Raw genomic sequence first — 19,721 nt, 5'->3', positions numbered from 1 at the left:
CCAAACAAACAAATAAACAAAAAGACGCTGAAATAAATATTCGAAGAAAATTGCGCAAAACTGAGCACAAAGATGCGCCAAAAAAACCCTTTAGACACGAAGCGCGCGCGCTGCTGGGGGGGAGGGGGGAGGGGAGGGGACCCGCTGAGCGTCAGTAAGATGAGTGGATGTCGTGGGCTTCTCTCCTCCGAATCATCATCATCATCATCACTCGGTTCCTCCTGTACGCATCCTCCATCCTCCTCCTCCTCCTGCTCCTCCATCCTCATCCTCACCATCTCCGCGCTGAAGAGGGACGCTCGCGGGCTTTAAGGTGAGGGAAAATCTGATTATGTGGCAGCATCGTCTTCTTCTTCTTCTTCTTCTTCTTCTTCTTCTTGGAGAAAGGCGCGTCGGGCGTGCTCCGCCGTCGGAAACGTTCCCTTCCCGCAGAAATCCAGCTCGGATTCTGTGAGTCGGGCCCGGAATCTGATCCGAGTCGTGACGGGCTGCTCGGCCCGGTGTTTTCTCAGAATGAGCGCGCGTCTGTCGGGCTGCGGGCTGGGAGACTCCGAGCTGCTGCTGCTGAGGCTGCTGCTGCTCGGGATGTAGCCTAATTGGCCGCGTTTGGAGGCTGCGTGCGGGTAAAGTGGCCTGCTGGCGCGTCGAGGCCTGCCCTCTTATTCTGTCTGCCTCTGACTGAGGACTGGAAGCTGCTTCCATTGATTTCTGGTTCACCCTGTTGCTGTTCCGCCTGCTCGTGTTAAATCACCACATCAGGATCCAGCGGGTCTTTGCGCCTTTCTTTGGCCGATTATCAGTCAGAACACACTGTGCTTTGAAACGCTGCTGAGTCCAGTTAAAGAATCCTTCATGCTGTTACTGATTCATTTCTCTGAAAATCAACCCTCTTCTTCCTCAGGCCTTCCTCTTCCTCACCTCCTCTGTTGCAGGCTGTCAGCAGTGATGAAGTGAGAGAAGTGTCCATCCATCTATCTATCTATCTATCTATCTATCTATCTATCTATCTATCTATCTATCTATCTATCTATCTATCTATCTATCTATCTATCTATCTATCTGAATGTGCAGTAGTTAACACAGAGTCCTTATTGTCTCACTGTCATGACTTTTAATGAGATTTAAAAAATAATAAATAAATGCACCCATTAAAACACAGGCTGCATTAAAGGGATTGTTCAGATCTTTTGAAGTAAGGCCTTCCTGTGGTACCTGTGGTACGCGGCTCTTTGAACCACCTCGGTTTGGAGAAACTGTTCAGTTCTGATTGAGTCCAAAAAGTGGATTGCTGCCATCTTAGAAACAAAAAACATCCAATTTCAGTAATTTTATGGCGGTTTAAGCATTTTCTAAACCTTTACTGCACATCTGTGGTTATTTACAAGTGCAAATAGTGGCAGTGGCAGCTAGCTGTAGCAACTTTGTAGCAACCTGGGGAACCTTCTTCAGAAATATGACATTTCCGCAGGGATAACCGTGACTTTGACTTTAAGGCGGCTCAGTCCAGGACCTGGAGGGCCTCTGTCCTGCAGATCTGAACGACTGAGTCATGAACCTTCTTCTGCAGAACCTGAATACCTGCTGAAGAGCAGGGAAACATCGAGAACCTGCAGGACCAGGACTGGACACCGATGCTTTAATGTAAAGGTTTATAAATCAGTGTTCGCACGATCCAATATGAAATGTCTGAGTTTGCAGCTGTTTGAAGATGGCAGCAGTCCACTTTGGTCTCTGCCTCATCCAGATTAGACATGATTTTATTTATCTGGTCAGAATTAAACTCAGTTGTTCCAAACTGAGGTGGTTCAAAGAGCTATCTACGACAGGTAAGATATTATTTACTAACAGCCATGTTTGTGAATATCTGTACTGTTCTTCCTTTAAGTGTGAGTGAGACCCCCTAGAGGAAGTCTCATCAGGCTGATGGAGTAGAATCAGAGTGAAGAGGAAGAGGATGAAAACGGTAACATTAGTGAAAACAGTGCGGTTGTTGTTTTTAAAGAGGCCGTTTCGACCCATGAGATCCTCAGGTTAGGTTCGGTTCCTGCGTTTGAGCCTGGCTGACCAGGCCCGTCGGGTCTCTCTGCTCAGAGGCTGACAGGAAACAATCTGCTGCCCCGTGACTGGAAACGAAACGCAACAGCGTAACCCAATCAGGACTGTGTTTGGACTGGCGCACGGCGTTCAGTCCCCAGCAGAAATACGGAGCTATTAGATGAGAGTGAACAACAACATTAAAGTGGTTCAGACCTTTTAAAGTGGGGCTCAGTTCAGTTCCTACCTTACCTGCAGCTCTTCGAACAACATCAGTCCAGAAAAATATGCTGTCATTCCGACTATAATACGTCTGCTGGAACAACCGACTAATGCCACAGGGTTTGCAGGAACTGATGGGAACTCTTTGAGGTTATAGTTGCTTTGCTTAGACATTAACTCATCGGTTTGGTCGGAATTAAACTATTTCTCCAAACTGAGAGCTTTCTACGACAGGTAAGATATTAATTATTCATTACCTCTCCACAGAACTCCACTCCAGTGTGTTTAAACTCTCCCTTTAACGACTCGGCTGTCCAAATGTAAAGCTTTTAGGACTAAATTGAGTATCAGAGTATCTAAATGTCGCACAACGCTGTTCTAGACAGAAACATTGAGAATTTTGCTCTTACTGTAGCTCTCCAAAGGAAATATTTCACCGTTTTTTTAGTAAACGTGGCAACATTAGCTGCAGGAGAGGTCCTGACTTGCAGGTGTTTTTAATGGCTGGTACGAAGAGCTGTTTGTCTCCCTCTGTGTTTTTTTTTTTATGCCCGTTCGTTTGGTTCTGTGCATACATTACAAGAGCTCCGTCAGGCCCGTGATTACCTGTCAGAGGTTGTTTATGAGGCGCTGGCAGAGGCACAGCGACGTCCCACGATTGTCCTGCTGCTGTTTCTCCCGCGGCACAAATTAAAAGCGACGCAGATGCTTGCACAGTCACCCGAGGCACGCAGGAGCACACAGGCGTGAGTCGGGCTCATCGGCTGAAGGAACACGCTGGAGCCTTAAAAAAAAAAGGGTTCTTTTAACCAACGATTCCCAAAGTTGGGGTCGGGACCCCAGTGTGGGTCACCCAACACCAAGTAGGGGTCCTTAGATAATCTCCAGACATCAACTTACAATAAAAAACATTGTTTTTGTTTGCACCATAATCGTTACAAAAACTTGAAATACAAGTCAATAAGTTGATTTAAAAAATAGCATAATAGATGTTAAGACTGTTTGTGTTGCCATTATGCCCTTATTTATTAGGATCATTAGCATTTTGTGGTATTTAAACAGCCAACAGATGGGGTCACACACCTCTGTCACTGTTATTTTATGGGTCGGAAGCTGAAAAGTTTGGTTTAAACAACAGGTTCCTGTTTTGCAGCGATCCAGCAGCAGGCGGGTGAAACAGACGTCTCTTCTCTTGCTCCTCTCGTTTTTAATTTCAAGGATCATTTGCCGTGACACGCAGCTTTTTAAAATTTTTTTGTCATCTTCTGTGCTGATGTATTATCACCAGACGTGATCTTTTAATCGTGTGAGCAAAGTCTGACGTTGTGGGCCTTTTGCTAATTGACTTCCGTTCAATATCTAATGTATTATTAATGTCACAATTCTTCTTCTTTTCCATTTACTGAAACTGTTTGGATCCTTTTAGATGGTCTCTGCCCCCCTGCCTCCTTACTTATTTAGTGCAAGATTTGGGGATTTTAAAGGGTCAGAATCGCACACAGGCGCAGTCTTACCCCGATAATCCAGATTCCATCCATGTGAATTAGTGCAGCTCTTCATCATGAAGCGATGCACTCAAATCGTTTCTGAGAAAACTTCCATTAGAAGCCATTCAAGGCTTCATGTCTCGCCTCATAATCACTTCTCAGACCTTTCTGTGACTCAGCAGAGAGCGCACGCCGGGTGGATGTTGAAACAGCAACAGGTGTAACCTGGGAAGAAGTGACTACAGGTGGATCAGGTGGTTTGGTTGGTGGCATGTGAGGAAAAAGAGCAGCTCAAAGAGATTTTATAAAAGCCTGTCCTGTGTCCCTTCAGCGACTCAGCTTTATTTGTGACTCACTATTTTGTTTTATTGAATCAAATTTGATGTGTGTTTCATATCACAGTCATCCCAGATTTGTTCTTTGTACATATATTTGTATAACCAGTGGTTATACACCAGGATGAAGGTGAAGTGACTGCACTGCATTAAACCAAACTTCTAAAGTTTACAATTTTATTTTAAAAATAGCAATTTATTTTCAAAGAACGTACACAAGTTAGCGTTTGCCTCAGTTCTGCTTCCAACAAATCACAGTTTTGAGCGATGACAGGTTGATGGCGAAAGTGGAAACGAAAAGCAGCAGTTTTCCATTTTTGTGTTGAACTTTCGAAAAGCAGTCACTCAGGTGAAGTGAAGTGAGATTTATTTACACAGCACTTTTCAGCAACAAGGCAAACCAAAGCACAGGTGACAGAAAGCTGCAGTAATTTTAGTAATTATCTTTTTAAAATTGTTTTCAGTGAAGAAACATGGCCACAACAACTTGATGGCTTTTTTTTGTATCATAAAGACTGACATGTCTGCAGTCCTTTTTTTAAGTTTTGTTTTTATCCTTAAATAAAGGAAATTTCTCAATTTCTCAGATTTCTCAAAATCAGCAAAAACAAATACTAAAAGAAGAAAATAATAAATAAAAAGGCGCATGTGCACCGTGGTCATTTCAGAGGCTGAATAAGTCCAATACTAAAACCAAACACATTCAGGTTTTGGTGGTTTATGTTTGTGAGTCAGTAACTAACAAAGAGCAATTTTTGCCTACTGCTCTTTTTAATTTGTTGTTAATAAAACAACAAGAAAAATGAGCTTTCTCCAAAGCCTTTCCGGTCCGATATCTGCCTACCTGTTTATAGATTCAGCTGTTCCTTCCTTCTACAAACGGGAACAATTACCTCAATCACAGATATAAACCAGTCCAAACCTAAATCTTATTTTTAGGTAATGAAGAACAAAAAGATGAATAGCTCTGACTCTTTTATGTTTTGGCTGAAGTCGGCCTTATATTTACATGAAATCCTGCCATGTGTGTGCACACTGAAGCCACTTGTAGTCATTTTGGACCACTTTGTGCTTTTTGTATTCATTTTGTCGTCCCTGTTATGATCTTTCCAGCTATAAATGTCAATATTCCATTTGAAGCATCTGCTCCTAATCCCCTCTGAACCGGCCCGTAGGCTCCAAAGATTTGCTCATTTATTTGTGGGATAAAAGGCTTCCAGCGGTCATCTGACTGGGCGGAAGTGTTTGATAACGAACAACCTTTTTGATGAAATCTGACAAGTTGAAATCTGTATTTTCTCCCCAGGCACAACAAGAAGAGCCTGTTGACTGTCTCACTTTAAATCTTTGGACTACATCCTGACCGGTCTGAAGCCCCAGCACATTCAAGGGGCCTCTCAGCTTTGACCTTTGACCTCACTTCTTCTGAAACCTCTCAAACATGGAGGACGGCTACCAAAACCGGACTGCCTTCATTAAAGGTGCCAAAGACATTGCCAAAGAAGTCAAGCGGCAAGCCTCGAAGAAGGTGGGCCGCTCCGTGGATCGGGTGAGCGACGAGTACAGCCGGCGGTCCTACAGCCGCTTCGAGGAAGACGATGACGACGACTACCCCATGCAGGGAAGCCAGGATGGAGGCTACTACCGCAGCGACAGCCAGGCGGCCAACGACGACGAGGGCGGCCACAGCGACTCCACGGAGGGTCACGACGAGGATGACGAGATCTACGAGGGCGAGTACCAGGGAATCCCCAGGGCCGACTCGGGCAAAGGGAGCCTGGCCGGAGGGCCGGGCTCCATGGCCGCCGGAGCCCAGCAGTTCCGAGATATCGGGGTGTCGGAGGCCGAGAGGCGGAAGGACCAGGAGGAGCTGGCTCAGCAGTACGAGACCATTTTACAAGAATGCGGTCACGGGAAGTTCCAGTGGTCCCTGTACTTCGTGCTGGGGCTGGCGCTGATGGCGGACGGTGTAGAAATCTTTGTGGTGGGGTTCGTCCTCCCCAGCGCAGAGAAGGACATGTGTCTGTCTGAACCCAGCAAAAGCATGCTCGGTAAGACGTTTAAATGGTGATGCACGCTTTGACTGCAGTCTAACAACTCGTTTTTAGTTTCATTGAAGAATAATATGGATATTATAAGTGTTAGTGATGTATTCAAGGCCGCTGTAGCTCAGGCTCAAGTTGTACTATTTAAAACCACGTAATGAGTCACTGTTGCTCTTGGCGACGTGCTCCTTCATCACACTGATCACACATGTTTATTTTCAGCCAGTCCCACCTCCAACACCAGGTCCTACCAGATACAAGAGCTGCAGAAGCTGTGGAGATTTTCAACACTGCATCACTTCATTTTAAAAACTTAGATGAACTTAGATGAAGTGGAAAACGCTGGAAACTGACACGTGTGTAACGTTTCCGTTTCTGCTCGTTTTCTCTCCAGGTCTCATCGTGTATTTTGGGATGATGGTTGGGGCTTTCCTCTGGGGGGCTCTGGCCGACCGGATAGGCCGTCGGCAGTCCCTTCTCATCTCGCTCTCCATCAACAGCATCTTCTCCTTCTTCTCGTCTTTCGTGCAGGGCTACAGCACCTTCCTGTTCTGCCGTCTCCTCTCAGGCGTTGGGTAAATGCAAGGCTCGCCGTTCCTTTCGGATCCGCCTCGTAAAGCCTGATGTCGGCGGCCAGCTCGCTGCACTTTTTTTGTTCGCTTCATTATACGATTACCAGAATGCATACACCATTAAAAACCACCTTTAATATGAAAGAGTTTAACTTCGTGGCCAGAAGACGTCTGAACAAGCGAGACGTGTTGCAGCATTGTTCATGTTATTGTTAATCTGAGCAGAACATTCGACTGTAATGAGATTATTAGTGTTTTCACTTAATCTGCCAGCAGTTTTAACGTCGCGGATGAATGTCCCGTTTTTCTCTGTTTATGAAGCCAATTAACTCTGATTTCTGAGTAAGCCAGGCTTCAAGAAGGCACAAAACTCAATGGAAGTTTTTGGTTTTTTATAAAGAATCACTTAAAAGTATAATTTAAAATGGTATTTTTTGGCACTTAGCCTGTCAGAACGACATGTTTTTTTTTGTTGAGAATCAAACACGACAGAGTTGAAGTTGTTTCTGTCAAACCTTGACGTGGATTTGTGAGATCCCATCCAAAGGTTCATGACATATTTTGCTTAAAGTCAAAACTGGGTCGACGCCAACAATTACAGCTAAAGTTTTTAGGAACAATCATGCACAATAAGTAACATATTTCACCAAGTTTTGGTTCAGTTTCTGTAAAATCAATAAAATTATAGCTATTTCTTTGTGTTTTCGAAGGTCATTTGGCTGTGGCAGCCATTTTGAATCATCAGGTTGACACATTTAAGGATCATTTTCTGCAGGTTTCATTAAAAATCTGTCTGCTGGTTTCTGAGATGTTTTGCTAAAAAGTAAAAACAGCCTAATTTTAAATTCAGAGGGTTCATCTGAACCACAACAGGCGTCGTTCTGTGAAGTTTTTCCTCACAGGATGGGGAAAACTAAACAACATGTTATAGATCCGCTGGATTATTGGTGATGTTCATCCAAATCTTTTGTATAAATGAGAGATTATTTTGTTTGGCTGTGTGTTGTTCTCAGCACCACAGTCCAGCAGACACCGTATTATTAGATGCAGTGGTTTAAAGGATCTCTGCACACTTTTCAGGTTCTTCAGTTTGGAATAAACAAGTTTAACTTCTAATCTGAAGAACGTTTCAGTGACCTTCGCCCGTGAGCTCAGTTGGTGTGTGACTCTTACAGAATCGGTGGCTCCATCCCCATCGTCTTCTCCTACTACTCCGAGTTTCTGTCCCAGGAGAAACGCGGCGAGCATCTCAGCTGGCTCTGCATGTTCTGGATGATCGGGGGAATATACGCTTCGGCTATGGCCTGGGCCATCATCCCACACTATGGTGAGTTTGAAAATAAAATCGTTGCAGCTTAAAAGCTTTAATGGCTTCTGCAGCATGAAATTGGATTCCTTGAGCTCCTGTTTTATTTTCTCAGCAGCGTCAGACGTGCATTCAGCCTCACCGAACGATAAACACATCTGTCCACTGCAGGTTTAAATGTGCTTTTAACACGTTTCAATAGTATATAAGGTTTCTTTATTAACAATAAAACCACATATGACACCCCCTCAGTGTGAGTCAACAACATGAACACACATTGACTTCTATCTGAAAGGGCTATAATTGGTTCATTTTTGTAAATGAGCCAAAAGTGTTGGTGGGATATCGCAGGGAATCAGATTTTTGGCAAACACAATCTGGTTAATTAGTCGATCTTAGTCAGAAAAAAAAATGTTGGTGAACTTTCTTGTTTTTTTTTGGTACATAAAAAAAACTCAAATAAAGTGAATTCAAAATTACAGTTTGCAATGTGGAGAAATCTGACTAACATGACAGCACTGGGGTCAGTGATCCAATCTAAATCTTTGTTGTTTACTTTTCATGGCAAACAATTCAACATCCACTTTTTTTCCATGTCTCTCTATTGCCTAAGCTTTAAAAATTTAGACCATCGAACCAGGTAATTTTAGTGTTAGAATGCTATCTTCTATGAAACCCACCTTTATAATCTCTGCTGTCAAACCTGCTACAGACAAGGAAAGACTTACATATATACATATATATATCTCATCCAGTTTTTCCCACCTGGACAGTCCCATTTTCGCTTCAAGCTCGGGTCCTCTACCAGAGTCCTGGGAGCTTGAGGGTTCTCTTCAGTATCTCAGCTGTTTTCAGGACTGCGCTCTTCAGAGCAGAGATCTCTCAGGTTGTCCCTGAGATCTGCTGGAGCCGCTCTTCCAGCCCCGAGTGCACCACTGGCTCCACTGAAGCCTTAACGTCTGCACAAACTCACTCGTTTTGAGAGCTGGGTGGTTGGGGCAGGGGTGTTGTTGCAGGACCTTAGAACAGGAGGTCATCTGTTCGAACCCCTGTGCAGCTTCCATGTTTAGTGAGGGACATTTAAATGATGCTCTGTTGGCTTGGTTGTCACCTGGATTCACAAGGTTCTTGTCAGATATTGGGAAACCAGGATATGCTGATGAGAAATGGGCTACTGGGACAAGACATTGATGAATGAAGACAATAAACTTTACAAAAGAAAAACATCCAGACTGACTAAGATGTAACTGTGAACCCAATGTCCCAGCGTTTGCATGAGGAATCTGGTATCACAGATTAACGAGGCATAACAATAATGCTACAGCAAGGGAGAGCCAAGACATCAGGTCAAAGAGAATACATCATCATCATCACCAAGCCCCGTTAAAAGGCCTCAATGAACTGAATACAAGAGCAGCTGACCTGAGACTGCTACTCTCATCCAGAAGTTTATCACATTTATTTCTAAAAATGTCAGCTCTTTGTATCACAAATATCGAAAGTTACAGTTGTAACTACGGTTCTATGAATCCCGGATGACCGCCAGAGGCGGTGCTTCAAGCACTCTGGCGATCAGTAGGGATGAAATAGAAAGACAGTATTGGATTTGGCACTTAAACTCACCTCTGACAAAGCTTGAAGAAGAAATAAATACACTGATCATGTTGTGCCACTCGTGTTTTAAGGCCAAGCCAATGTTCTCAGCTGTAAATGTCCAAGTATTTGAGCTAATTTGTGCTTAAATGTCCTTTTTTTATCCTTGCAGGCTGGAGTTTCCAGATGGGCTCGGCGTATCAGTTCCACAGCTGGCGTGTGTTTGTGTTAGTGTGCGCGTTTCCTTCTGTGGCGGCCATCGCTGCCCTCAACGCCATGCCGGAGAGCCCCCGCTTCTACTTAGAGGTCAGCCAAAGGCTCGCCTATTTACCGCTTTTTACTAAAGCTAAAGTAATTGCTGGTAGAAAATATTAATATTTCTTTTTTTGTCCCTTTTTATCAGAATGGCAAACATGACGAAGGCTGGATGATTCTGAAGCAAGTCCACGACACAAACATGAGAGCTAAAGGACACCCAGAGAGGGTGTTTACTGTGAGTATCTATGAGGAAACCTACCTTTTATCAGGTTATGTTGTAGTACAGCAGCTAACACACCAATCAGCTCCAACATCAGGACAAAACCATCCCTGTCATCCACATACAGTAGTGTCCAAATGTATACAAAGAAAAAAAAACACTTGTAGGTTATTTACATTGATTGTTACTATTTAAGCCTTCTAATATTTTGTATCTGTTTAATCAAAGGTCACCACAATTAAGACCGTGAAGCAGATTGATGAGTTGGTGGACATTGGCACCGACACCCCTGTCTGGCAGCGCTACAGACTGAAGATTATGAGTCTCTCCCAGCAGGTCAGTGAAACTCCAAAAGCTACAAATATGGTGGATGTCATGGTAATGTGAGCTTCTCTGTTAAAAAAAAAAGAATATTGGATGTTTTGCATCCACTTCTGGATGAAAATAGTGTTTTGTTTTTTTTTTTTTTTTGTAAATCAAGTTTTAAAAACATGAAGCGTAAGGCCGCAGGTTCCCAAAACCTGCAATATTTTTACTGCAAAAGAGAGATTTCACAGCTCCAAGCTGCCTGTAGGAACATTTACTGAGTTGGTAAAAGCAAACAGTGCAGATGCAACCATATTCCTTTGTAAATATGTTGTTTAAACACATCGAAGCTGTGTTACACATAGCTGCAGCATCACAGCTCTGTGCATGGAGCTCTAAGCCAGATTTACGCCCAGTCTCGATTTGCATTCGGCCCACTTTCTGCTACAAGCACACGCCTACAGCCTCCATCTACCATCCGCCTACACGCTTAATGCCTGCTGAGTAAAAAGTATTGACAGTAAAGTTTGGAGCTAAAGTTCATTAAAGTTCTCCTCGAAGCCGAAACTGCTCAGGGATCTGTTCTGTAATGCTTCCAGATCCGGAACAACATTCTCGCCTGCTTCAGCCCCGAGTATAAACGGACCACCTTCATGCTCATGGCCGTCTGGTTCAGCATGTCTTTCAGGTAAACCAAAGCGGCCGGAAACCGCACGCCGATCCTCCGGTCACATTGTTTCCCGGGGCTCTTTCCATCTGCCTTGCCTCTCACGTCCTTGCAGCTACTACGGCCTGACGGTGTGGTTCCCTGACATGATCAAATACATCCAGAAGCAGGAGTACGAGTCACGCACCAAGACCTTCACCAAGGAGCGGGTGGAGCACGTCACCTTCAACTTCACCCTGGAGAACCAAGTGCACCGCGATGGACACTACTTCAATGACAAGTAAGTTCAGATTTTACAGTCAATCGGCCGCGGGAGCAATCTGACTGCTGCAGAACTCGCCTGACCGTCCTGAAAACTCCCCACAGGTTTCTGAATCTGAAGATGAAGTCCATGGTGTTCGAGGACTCGGTGTTCGAGGAGTGCTACTTTGAGGACATCACCTCCACGCACACGTTCTTCAGGAACTGCACCTTCATCGCCAGCTTGTTCTACAACACAGGTAAATATAACGGGGCAGGTTTATATTCTGTGATCCGTACTGAGTAAACAGATATATAAGGGGAATGTGATTTTGACACATTTATAAGACAATACTTTGAGTCATGACTCTTTAAAAATGTGTAACAGAAACGATTCCTTTAGCTTGTTTCATCACAAAACGCTTCTTACAGTTCTTACCGTTACAGGAAGCCCTGTACAGTTTTTTTTTGGTTTATTTGCATTATTTTCAATGGGAAATTTTCATTCAAAATGCAAATTGCCAACACACAAATTTCCTGCTTGAACGGATTAAATTCACAATTAGAGATGCTGTGTTTTGTTTCCCACCTCCGCCCAAATGTTTGTGATTTAATCTGCGCTGTAGAAATGAAAGCAGGCAGATCTGAGTCAGTTTTTCAATCATTATTTATTACCAGCGTTGTCTTTAGAGCTGAACGTTTGCCTCTGGATGATTTTTCTGCCTGAGGAGAGCTCAAAGTGCAGTTCTAGGGTTGCAGACGCGTTTGGAGAGGAGTCTGAGGCAAACTGGAGACGCCGATGATCCCTCTGGGACTGATTTGAGAGATTCAACCCCATGAACACGTTCAAAACTCGAAGGACGGGGGCTGCGCGCCTCTGCGACTCACGTGAGGAAGTTGGGAACCCCCACGAAAAGCAGCATAAGAAGACAAAGATGGGGCAAATTTGCTGGAGCAGATTTCAGAGAACAACGTTTTTAAAGGAAGTTAAGAGATCAATGTACTTCTACGGGGAAAATGTTCGTAAATAATGTAGAATATTTCGAAAAGCATAAAAGCTGCAGAGACCAGAAGCTGCAGCCCCCATCTGCTGAAGGAGCTGAACGTTTGGACGTATGAACGGCTAAAAAAGCACAAAGGCTGCAGAAGAGGGTAAATCATAGAACTTGGACAGAAAATTACAAAAAAACCAAGAACGAGCATTCACACAAATAGAAGACGTGACGTGTTCAAGATGCAGCAAACCTTTGAGGCTTTTAAAGCAAAATGAAACTGATAAAAAGCAGGAAAGCCTTCAGTTTTAGCTGGTTGGATTGCTGTAGGTTTACTGCCAACAGTTTTAAAGCAGAGACGTCATCAATCACGGCAGCGCTCTCTGCTAAGTGGTAACCACGGGTTACGCCGCAGCGGCTCGACTGGTAACCATAGCAATGCAAACAAATCCAGCTCAGATAGTGTTTTTAAAAGATAAAAAAAAAAAAAAAAACGTGGCTTCAAGATGTGGAAAGCGAAATGCTGTTAGGAAACAAAGCGTTTGGTAGCTGTGCTGTTTGTGGTTTGGGTTTCTGACAGAGATTTAAATCATGAGCTGGGAAACACATCTGAGCCTCTCCTGACGTGTTGGCGCTGGTTTTTATTTTTTATTTTCATCAGCTTAGGTTTTCCTGAAGCCAGCCATGCATTCTTCCATACCTGTGTCATTCATGAACCATAAACGTTGGAATCAGCGATTCGCTGCTGACTTCCCGTCAAAACGCTGCTTTGAGTTATCGGCGGGGCTCAGATTTTAACATCGTCAGCAGGAAATCTGAACATCCCAAGCAAACTGGAGAGGATTTACGACCCAACAAGGAATCGTCTAAAATCTTTTATGTCACTTTTTATTAACATTCGGTTTATTAAAAGACCTTTCAGGAGATGAAACCTCTGTTTTTGGATGTTTTTACGTTGAATTTCTACCTTAAATGAGCTTCAGTAAAAGCAGATGGATTTGTTTTTATAGCACCTTTCTGCCTCACAACAGAGTCAGACATGTTCTGCTCCCAAACTGAACGGATTAAAGTTTCAGCTTTTAGGTTTCGGGTCACGTTTGGGTTATTTTGTGGTTCGGCTGGAATCTTCCTGGTCTGGTTTCTCGTTTCTTGTGTGCTTGTTAGTCCTGGTGGTTTGCCTGCCAGCTGTGTTTTCTGGTCCCCGCCGCGCCTGGTTCTCATTTAGTCATCGTCACATCTGCCTCTTGTCAGCCGTCATGGTGTAGTGCTGGTGAGGAGCCTTCAGGGAGGTGAGCTGGGCCAAATAATCCGGATCCCAGAAAAGAGCAGGACTTTGCTTCACTACAGTAGTCTAGATCAGTGGTTCCCAAAGTTGGGGTCAAGGCTCCATAGTGGGTCATGAAATGTGACGTGAGGATCCCCAAAGGAACTCCAGAGATAAAATTAAATATAAAAAGTCTGCCAATGGCATATTTTCACTATAATTACAGCAAAGAGCAGAAGCAACAATAATAATTAATAAAAGTAGTATGTTCTTCTTTAATAGCAGAAATTGTACAATTAAAGTGGGAATATTTGGGGTCACAAGCCTCTGATGCTCTTATTTTGTAGGTCAGAAGCTGAAAAGTTTAGGAACCACTGGTTTAGATGATCCAGATCTTGGAAAAGAACCGTCTGTCTGCCTGGGTTTGGGTCCTATTTCCACAATCCAAGCTCCATTCCTATTTTTGTAAGAGTTAAAGTGACGTATAATTCATTCTGCTTGGCTAGAAAAATACTCAGATTTTGTTCGATCGCAGTTAGCTTTGGCGACAGCACACGCTCCGGTTTTATTACCATGAACTTCATGTAAAAGCTGCGTTTTTATTTTAAATCGAGACCTTCTATTGATGGTGGGGGGAGTAAAACTGGAGAAATAGAAGAAAACATGCAGAGGTGGTGAAAACCCTGACATAATCTGCCACTCTCAGTAAAACTACTTCATTTCTGGCTTGGATTCGGTATTAACGAAGTAAAAAGCTCTTTTTTCTCCCCTCAGACTTATTCAAGTACAGGTTTGTCAACTGTAAGCTGATCAACAGCACCTTCCTCCACAACAAGGAGGGCTGCATGCTGGACTTCAGCGACGACTTCAACAACGCCTACATGATATACTTCGTCAACTTTCTGGGTACGCTGGCTGTGCTGCCGGGGAACATCGTGTCGGCTCTGCTGATGGACAAAATTGGCCGTTTAAGGATGCTGGGTAGGCACATCTGATCCGTCTGAACCATTTACCGTACACGCGTGGCCTCGGAGGTCGTCTTTTCAGTGAGATTCTCCCTCCTCTCGTCACACAGCGGGGTCCAGCGTCATATCCTGCGTCAGCTGCTTCTTCCTGATGTTTGGCAACACCGAGTCGGGGATGATCGCCCTCCTGTGTCTGTTCGGTGGCATCAGCATCGCCTCGTGGAACGCCCTGGACGTGATAACGGTGGAGCTCTACCCTTCAGATAAAAGGTAACCAACACGTGTCGAGACATAAAAGGCTTTCTGTTTGGTTGATTCTGGGTTTCCAGTTCTTGGGCGACGAATTCAGGGAAGTTATGGTATTTCTTCTTCTTATATTATTACTTGTGGTGTTTTTTGTGTTTAATTGGCTTCTTTTTTGGTTGGATTAGGAAGACAAGTTGTGTATCAGAAAGGATAGTTTGCTGCAGATTGTTGGGAGGATTTTAACCAAAAAAACAATGAGTTTAATGAGGATTGTTTCCTGTCATCATTCACTTCTTCTTCTTCTTCTTCTTCTTCTTGGGTTTACTGGCGGGTGACATCTAACGTTTAGATGTATTATCGCCATCTACCATGCTGGAGTGTGGGCCAGAATTCATCATTCACTTCTCCTCAGTCAGTCTCTTGTTTTCCTGCCACGCACATCTTCACCTGATCCTAGTTGTAATCATCTCACCTGTGCCCACTTCACCTAATTACCCTCTGGTTTAAAACCTGGTCATCTCCTGCTGGTTTGTTGTCGCTCTTGTCTTGTGTCTCAGGTTTGCTTGGTTATGTTTAGGTTTGCTGCCATGTCAGTGGTTTTTTTGGTTTCTTTATTTAACAATAAATTTATTTTACTTTAAGTTCTGAAGATGAGTCTGCGCTCTGAGTTCGCCTCCTGACAGGAACTGCAGTAAAGATGGCTTATCATAAAGAAACGGGCGTCATCCATCTTGATATGAAAGACTTCATGGTTTAAGACAAGTGTTTTATTTTATTTTGGCTTTAGGGTATGAAATCATATTTTGCATCCACTCAGTATCGTAGCACACATTTAGCTTTATGGCGTTGATGTGCTACTGTAGTACATTTTACAACAATTTTAATGGCTCCCAGTAATGTACAGTTATTTTAACGATAAATAGCTGACAGTGTAATGACCCTCACCCAGAAGGGAGGGGAGGGAGAATGATTTGCACGCGAGTTCAGCGACTGTCCTCAGTTTCAAAGCTTGGAAAGCTCCTTGGAGACGAGGCGACGTGTCTTTAGAAACCAAGACAAGGTGCCTTCTGGTCACATTAGTTTGCAGATGTTTTACTTGGTGTAGCAGTAGTAAGACGTCTGTCAGCCTGTATTTATCTCTGCGTTTGTCTGCAGGACCACGGCGTTCGGCTTCCTGAACGCCCTCTGCAAACTGGCGGCTGTGCTGGGCATCAGCATCTTCCAGTCGTTTGTCGGCATCACCAAGGCTGTGCCCATCCTGTTCGCCGCCGGCGCGCTCGCCGCCGGCAGCTTCCTCGCGACAAAGTTGCCCGAGACGAGAGGCCAGGTGTTGCAGTAAACCAGGACGACCAGCAAGCGGGCAGCCGGAGTGCGGCCGCAGCGAGTGTGTTTGAGAAGCCCGAACATCCCCGAGAGCTTCAGCGCTGCCCGTCCCGTTTCACAGCAACAGTAGAGACTGCCTCCCCCTCCTCCTCCTCCTCCTCCTCCTCCTCCCCCCCCCAATGTAGGCCCAGAATCCTTTGAAATGTGGATCGCATCAATCAGTGTCTCCACAGGCACACAGAGCTCCTAAAAGAGGTAGATCAGCTGCACCGTCACAACACCTTGGGCTTAATTGCAGCTGCCCTGTCAGGTATGATAAACATCTACACCTACATGTCCTTGCACCGCGGGGCGAGGTGGTGTGGAAAAAGAAATATGCAGCTAGATTTAAACTAAATGGTAAATTGAAACCAGGGAGGTGAAAAAAAAAAGTTTTTTAATGTAATATTTTCAGATCGGATCGCAGTGTTCTTCTTTCCTGTGTGTCTTTGAGCTCCGGCTTGCGGTGCTGCTGTTTAGTTCACCGTGACATGAACACAGTTCAGCTCCCATCCAGACCCGCCCTGACACACGCGTTTCCCAAAAAGTGCCTTCTCTGATGCGTTTTCCTCCGAGAAGGCTTGTTAATCCTGAACCACAGCCCTGTCACTGAAGCCAGATCCGGCTGAGTGGTGGTTAAAAAAAAAAAAAAAACAGCATTAAAAACCTGCCAGGAGAGCTTGATTTATTCACACGATTCAAGATTATTATTCAAACTAGTGGAGACGCATTTCACAGGATTCTGTCGTACATGGGAACAACTGGATCCAGTTCCTCAGTGTTAAACCAATGTTTACCCTCCCTGTTTGTTGATGTTAACGAGTGAAACACAGACACGCCTGTGGGACGGATTTTTGTCAGCTGTAGTGTGATTTTAATGTATATTAGTTGTGTGTGTGTGTGTTTTATGTGAGCTTTGTGACGGGGGGGATAAGAAGCTTCACCTCACAAGTTTAAACGACTGTTTGTGTACAAGGATCTGCGTGTGTGTGTTCGCAGCGTCCTGTCCGTTCACCCACCGCTGTGCGTGACGAGCCAGATCCATTTTATCAAGTAGCAGATTTTTATAAAACAGAAGTCATTTCATTTAAAAAAAAAAAAAACCCAACAAAATCCCAAAGATTCCTCGGAAACAACCGGAAAACGAGTCATCAGAGTCCAAACGGAAGTGCAGTCCCTCAGAATGATGGTTTCACCCTGAATCTTAGTGTCACCTCCCCCCCTTTCAACAAGCAGCCGCGTGACTTCATTCCAGTCATAAGCACAAATAAAAAGGGACCAAAACTGAAGAAGGATTTAAACGATGAGTCAGTGAACGAAAAGAGTCGATGTTGATTTTATTCTAACCCTAAAACACCTGAAATTCAATCTTTATTTACACAAACCGCCACACCTTGATGTCATTTCTCCTCATCTATTTGTGTGTCGACAATCAGCGAGTGAGTTTATGGGACGTGTGTGTGTGTGTGTGTGTTTTAATACTGTTATCTTATGGAGTCACGGACGCCATAAAAAGATAAAAGAAATCTGCAAAAGAGTAAAAAGCAAAACATCAAACAGAATAAGTCAATTAAAAATTGGGTTAAACAGTCAAATAATAATAAAAATATACATTACCGTGTTTATTTATGTATTTCATTGTTATATTAAGTTCATAAAGGTAAAAAAAATACATATTTATTTACTGAATTCAGTCTAAAAGCTCTGTTTTCAAGAGGTTGTTCTGATTACTTTTTAAATATTAGCCTATTTATTTTATAATAATAAAAAATAAACAATTTTAGAGTCATTTGATTAGGAATTTGATCCTTCGACAGAAACCCAAATGGTGACAAATATCGAAACTAGAAACAAATTTTACCATCAGAAAAACAAATTAATGAAAATATACAGAAAATAAATGAGGGGAAAACAAAAAAAAAAATACTTTGAAACATTTCTGCATTTTTTTTCACTTTGTTCATTTAATTCTTTCGATATTTTTCCAGATGTTATTGATTTATTTTTGGCATTTTTTTGACTCCTGAGCTCCCTGCCTCCCTTTTAACAAATAAACATGTTTCCTTCTGTTCGTTTAGCTCCTAAAAACATTTTGATCTGAGGGGAAAAACCTCCTCTTACCTGCTTCCTGCTGAGCTGAAGCAACTTTTTCTCGAACATGACCAATCTGCTCGTTAAAGGTGTGATGTAAATGTTAATCTGATGTTTATAGTTTGCGTTTGTCCATCTTGTTGGAACGACTGTGTGAGTTTGTCTGTCTGAGCTGACAAAACTGTCACAACTTTTAAACTCTTTCTTTTTTTATGTTTGTTAGGTTGCAATGTTTTCACCTGTAGGATGAAAACATTCAAAAGGAAAAAAACAGAACTAATGCATATGTAGTGGGATTTGTTTGGTTCTTATTTAAAAAAAAAGACAAAAGAAGATAAAAGACTCGGGTGCTCCATCGCAGTTCGGTCTTTAAAAGACACCGTACACCGCCAGGATTTGTTTCCGAAACAGGAAACGGAAAAAAAAAGCCCTGAATCCAAAACAACAACTTCGCCCACAAGCCCTCCGTATTCAGCTGATGTTGACGCATGTTTGTGTCGTATTGTCTGACTTCTTGGACGTCCTGTATGCCGGCCGTTTATTCGTCTAAAGCAAGAACTCGTGTTCTCATTGTTGATGACATAGATTTGTTGCTTGCAGTGATTGTTGTTTTTCTTTTTTTTTTTTTTCTTACAAAGTGGGGTTAAAATTGGTGAAACTTGAGTATGTGTTCTGAAAGTAAGTTCATGGTGACTGTGCTCCTCGTTTACCTTGGACCCAGATTACTTTTATACATGCATATATATAAATATATATATATATATATATAAATATATAAAGTATATGAATATATATCCCCGAATATCTGACGAGGATGCTTTAAACTAAGCAAGTTTATCTTGTCGTAGCGGTACGAGATAAATAATTACGAGGCCGGGGAAAGGCAATAGTGATGGGAGCCAAAAAAAATGTGCATAAATGATAAATCTGGTAGCTTGTTTGTGTCGTTGCAAAGAAGAAGCAAGCAATAAAGTGGAGATTTTCCACAAGCCTGAGGAATTTGGAACTCCAAATGGTTTATTAAAAGAGTGCCCTCCATTGAATCAAAGCTCCTAAATTGTAAACTCTTATTATTTCCTGTTAATATGTGTAGGAACAGCTGTATAAAATATCAAAAGGATTGCAGGCTGGAGTTTTATCTGATATGGGAATGGTCAAAGCAGCGCATCAAGGACTTCCCTTTATATGACGACGATCTGTTAAAGGTGTTTTTCATGGCATGATTTCTGTCGAATCAGCTCCTGACATACAGATAAATTCAGAACAAACCCTTAAAAAAATAAAAAGAAAAGAAAACCGCTGACCAGCGCATCCCAGGAATCATCCATCTGCAGGAATCCTCCACTGAAGCTGGGACAGAAAGGATTTTCCATTTGTGTTTTTTTTTTTTTTTTTTTTTTTTTTAGTTTGACTGATCTGTTTATTAACTGAAGAAAAGTTCTCCTCTAAATGTAAGTTCACTTCAAGATTCAGTGTACCGTTTGTGGAAACTGTAAATGTTTGTATGTGAAAGTAT

General features: G+C 43.1%; 1 protein-coding gene across 1 annotated transcript; it reads left to right on the top strand.

Annotated features, from left to right (window-relative positions):
* The first annotated feature begins 138 nt into the window (after positions 1–138).
* On the top strand, positions 139–18,519 carry LOC108241093 (synaptic vesicle glycoprotein 2A). The gene is made up of 13 exons (XM_017425015.3): positions 139–313; positions 5,385–6,129; positions 6,518–6,698; positions 7,871–8,022; positions 9,767–9,900; positions 9,998–10,087; positions 10,301–10,408; positions 10,978–11,066; positions 11,161–11,325; positions 11,412–11,545; positions 14,316–14,522; positions 14,617–14,776; positions 15,908–18,519. Exons 2-13 carry the CDS (start codon positions 5,520–5,522, stop codon positions 16,089–16,091), a joined length of 2,214 nt encoding a protein of 737 aa, XP_017280504.1. The 5' UTR covers positions 139–313; positions 5,385–5,519; the 3' UTR covers positions 16,092–18,519.
* Positions 18,520–19,721: the final 1,202 nt, after the last annotated feature.

Source organism: Kryptolebias marmoratus, linkage group LG5, assembly GCF_001649575.2.
Source record: "Kryptolebias marmoratus isolate JLee-2015 linkage group LG5, ASM164957v2, whole genome shotgun sequence".
In the NCBI taxonomy this organism is placed as follows: Eukaryota; Metazoa; Chordata; class Actinopteri; order Cyprinodontiformes; family Rivulidae; genus Kryptolebias; species Kryptolebias marmoratus.
Note: the sequence above shows the minus strand (reverse complement) of the source record. Positions and strands in the feature narration are given on the sequence as shown.

Bases quoted from the DNA above. Each gene is read 5' to 3' on its own strand.
- LOC108241093 (XM_017425015.3), top strand. From the start codon at position 5,520: ATGGAGGACGGCTACCAAAACCGGACTGCCTTCATTAAAGGTGCCAAA. The intron at 9,901-9,997 runs GTCAGCCAAAGG...CCTTTTTATCAG, and splicing joins GCCCCCGCTTCTACTTAGAG to AATGGCAAACATGACGAAGG. The intron at 14,777-15,907 runs GTAACCAACACG...GTTTGTCTGCAG, and splicing joins CTCTACCCTTCAGATAAAAG to GACCACGGCGTTCGGCTTCC.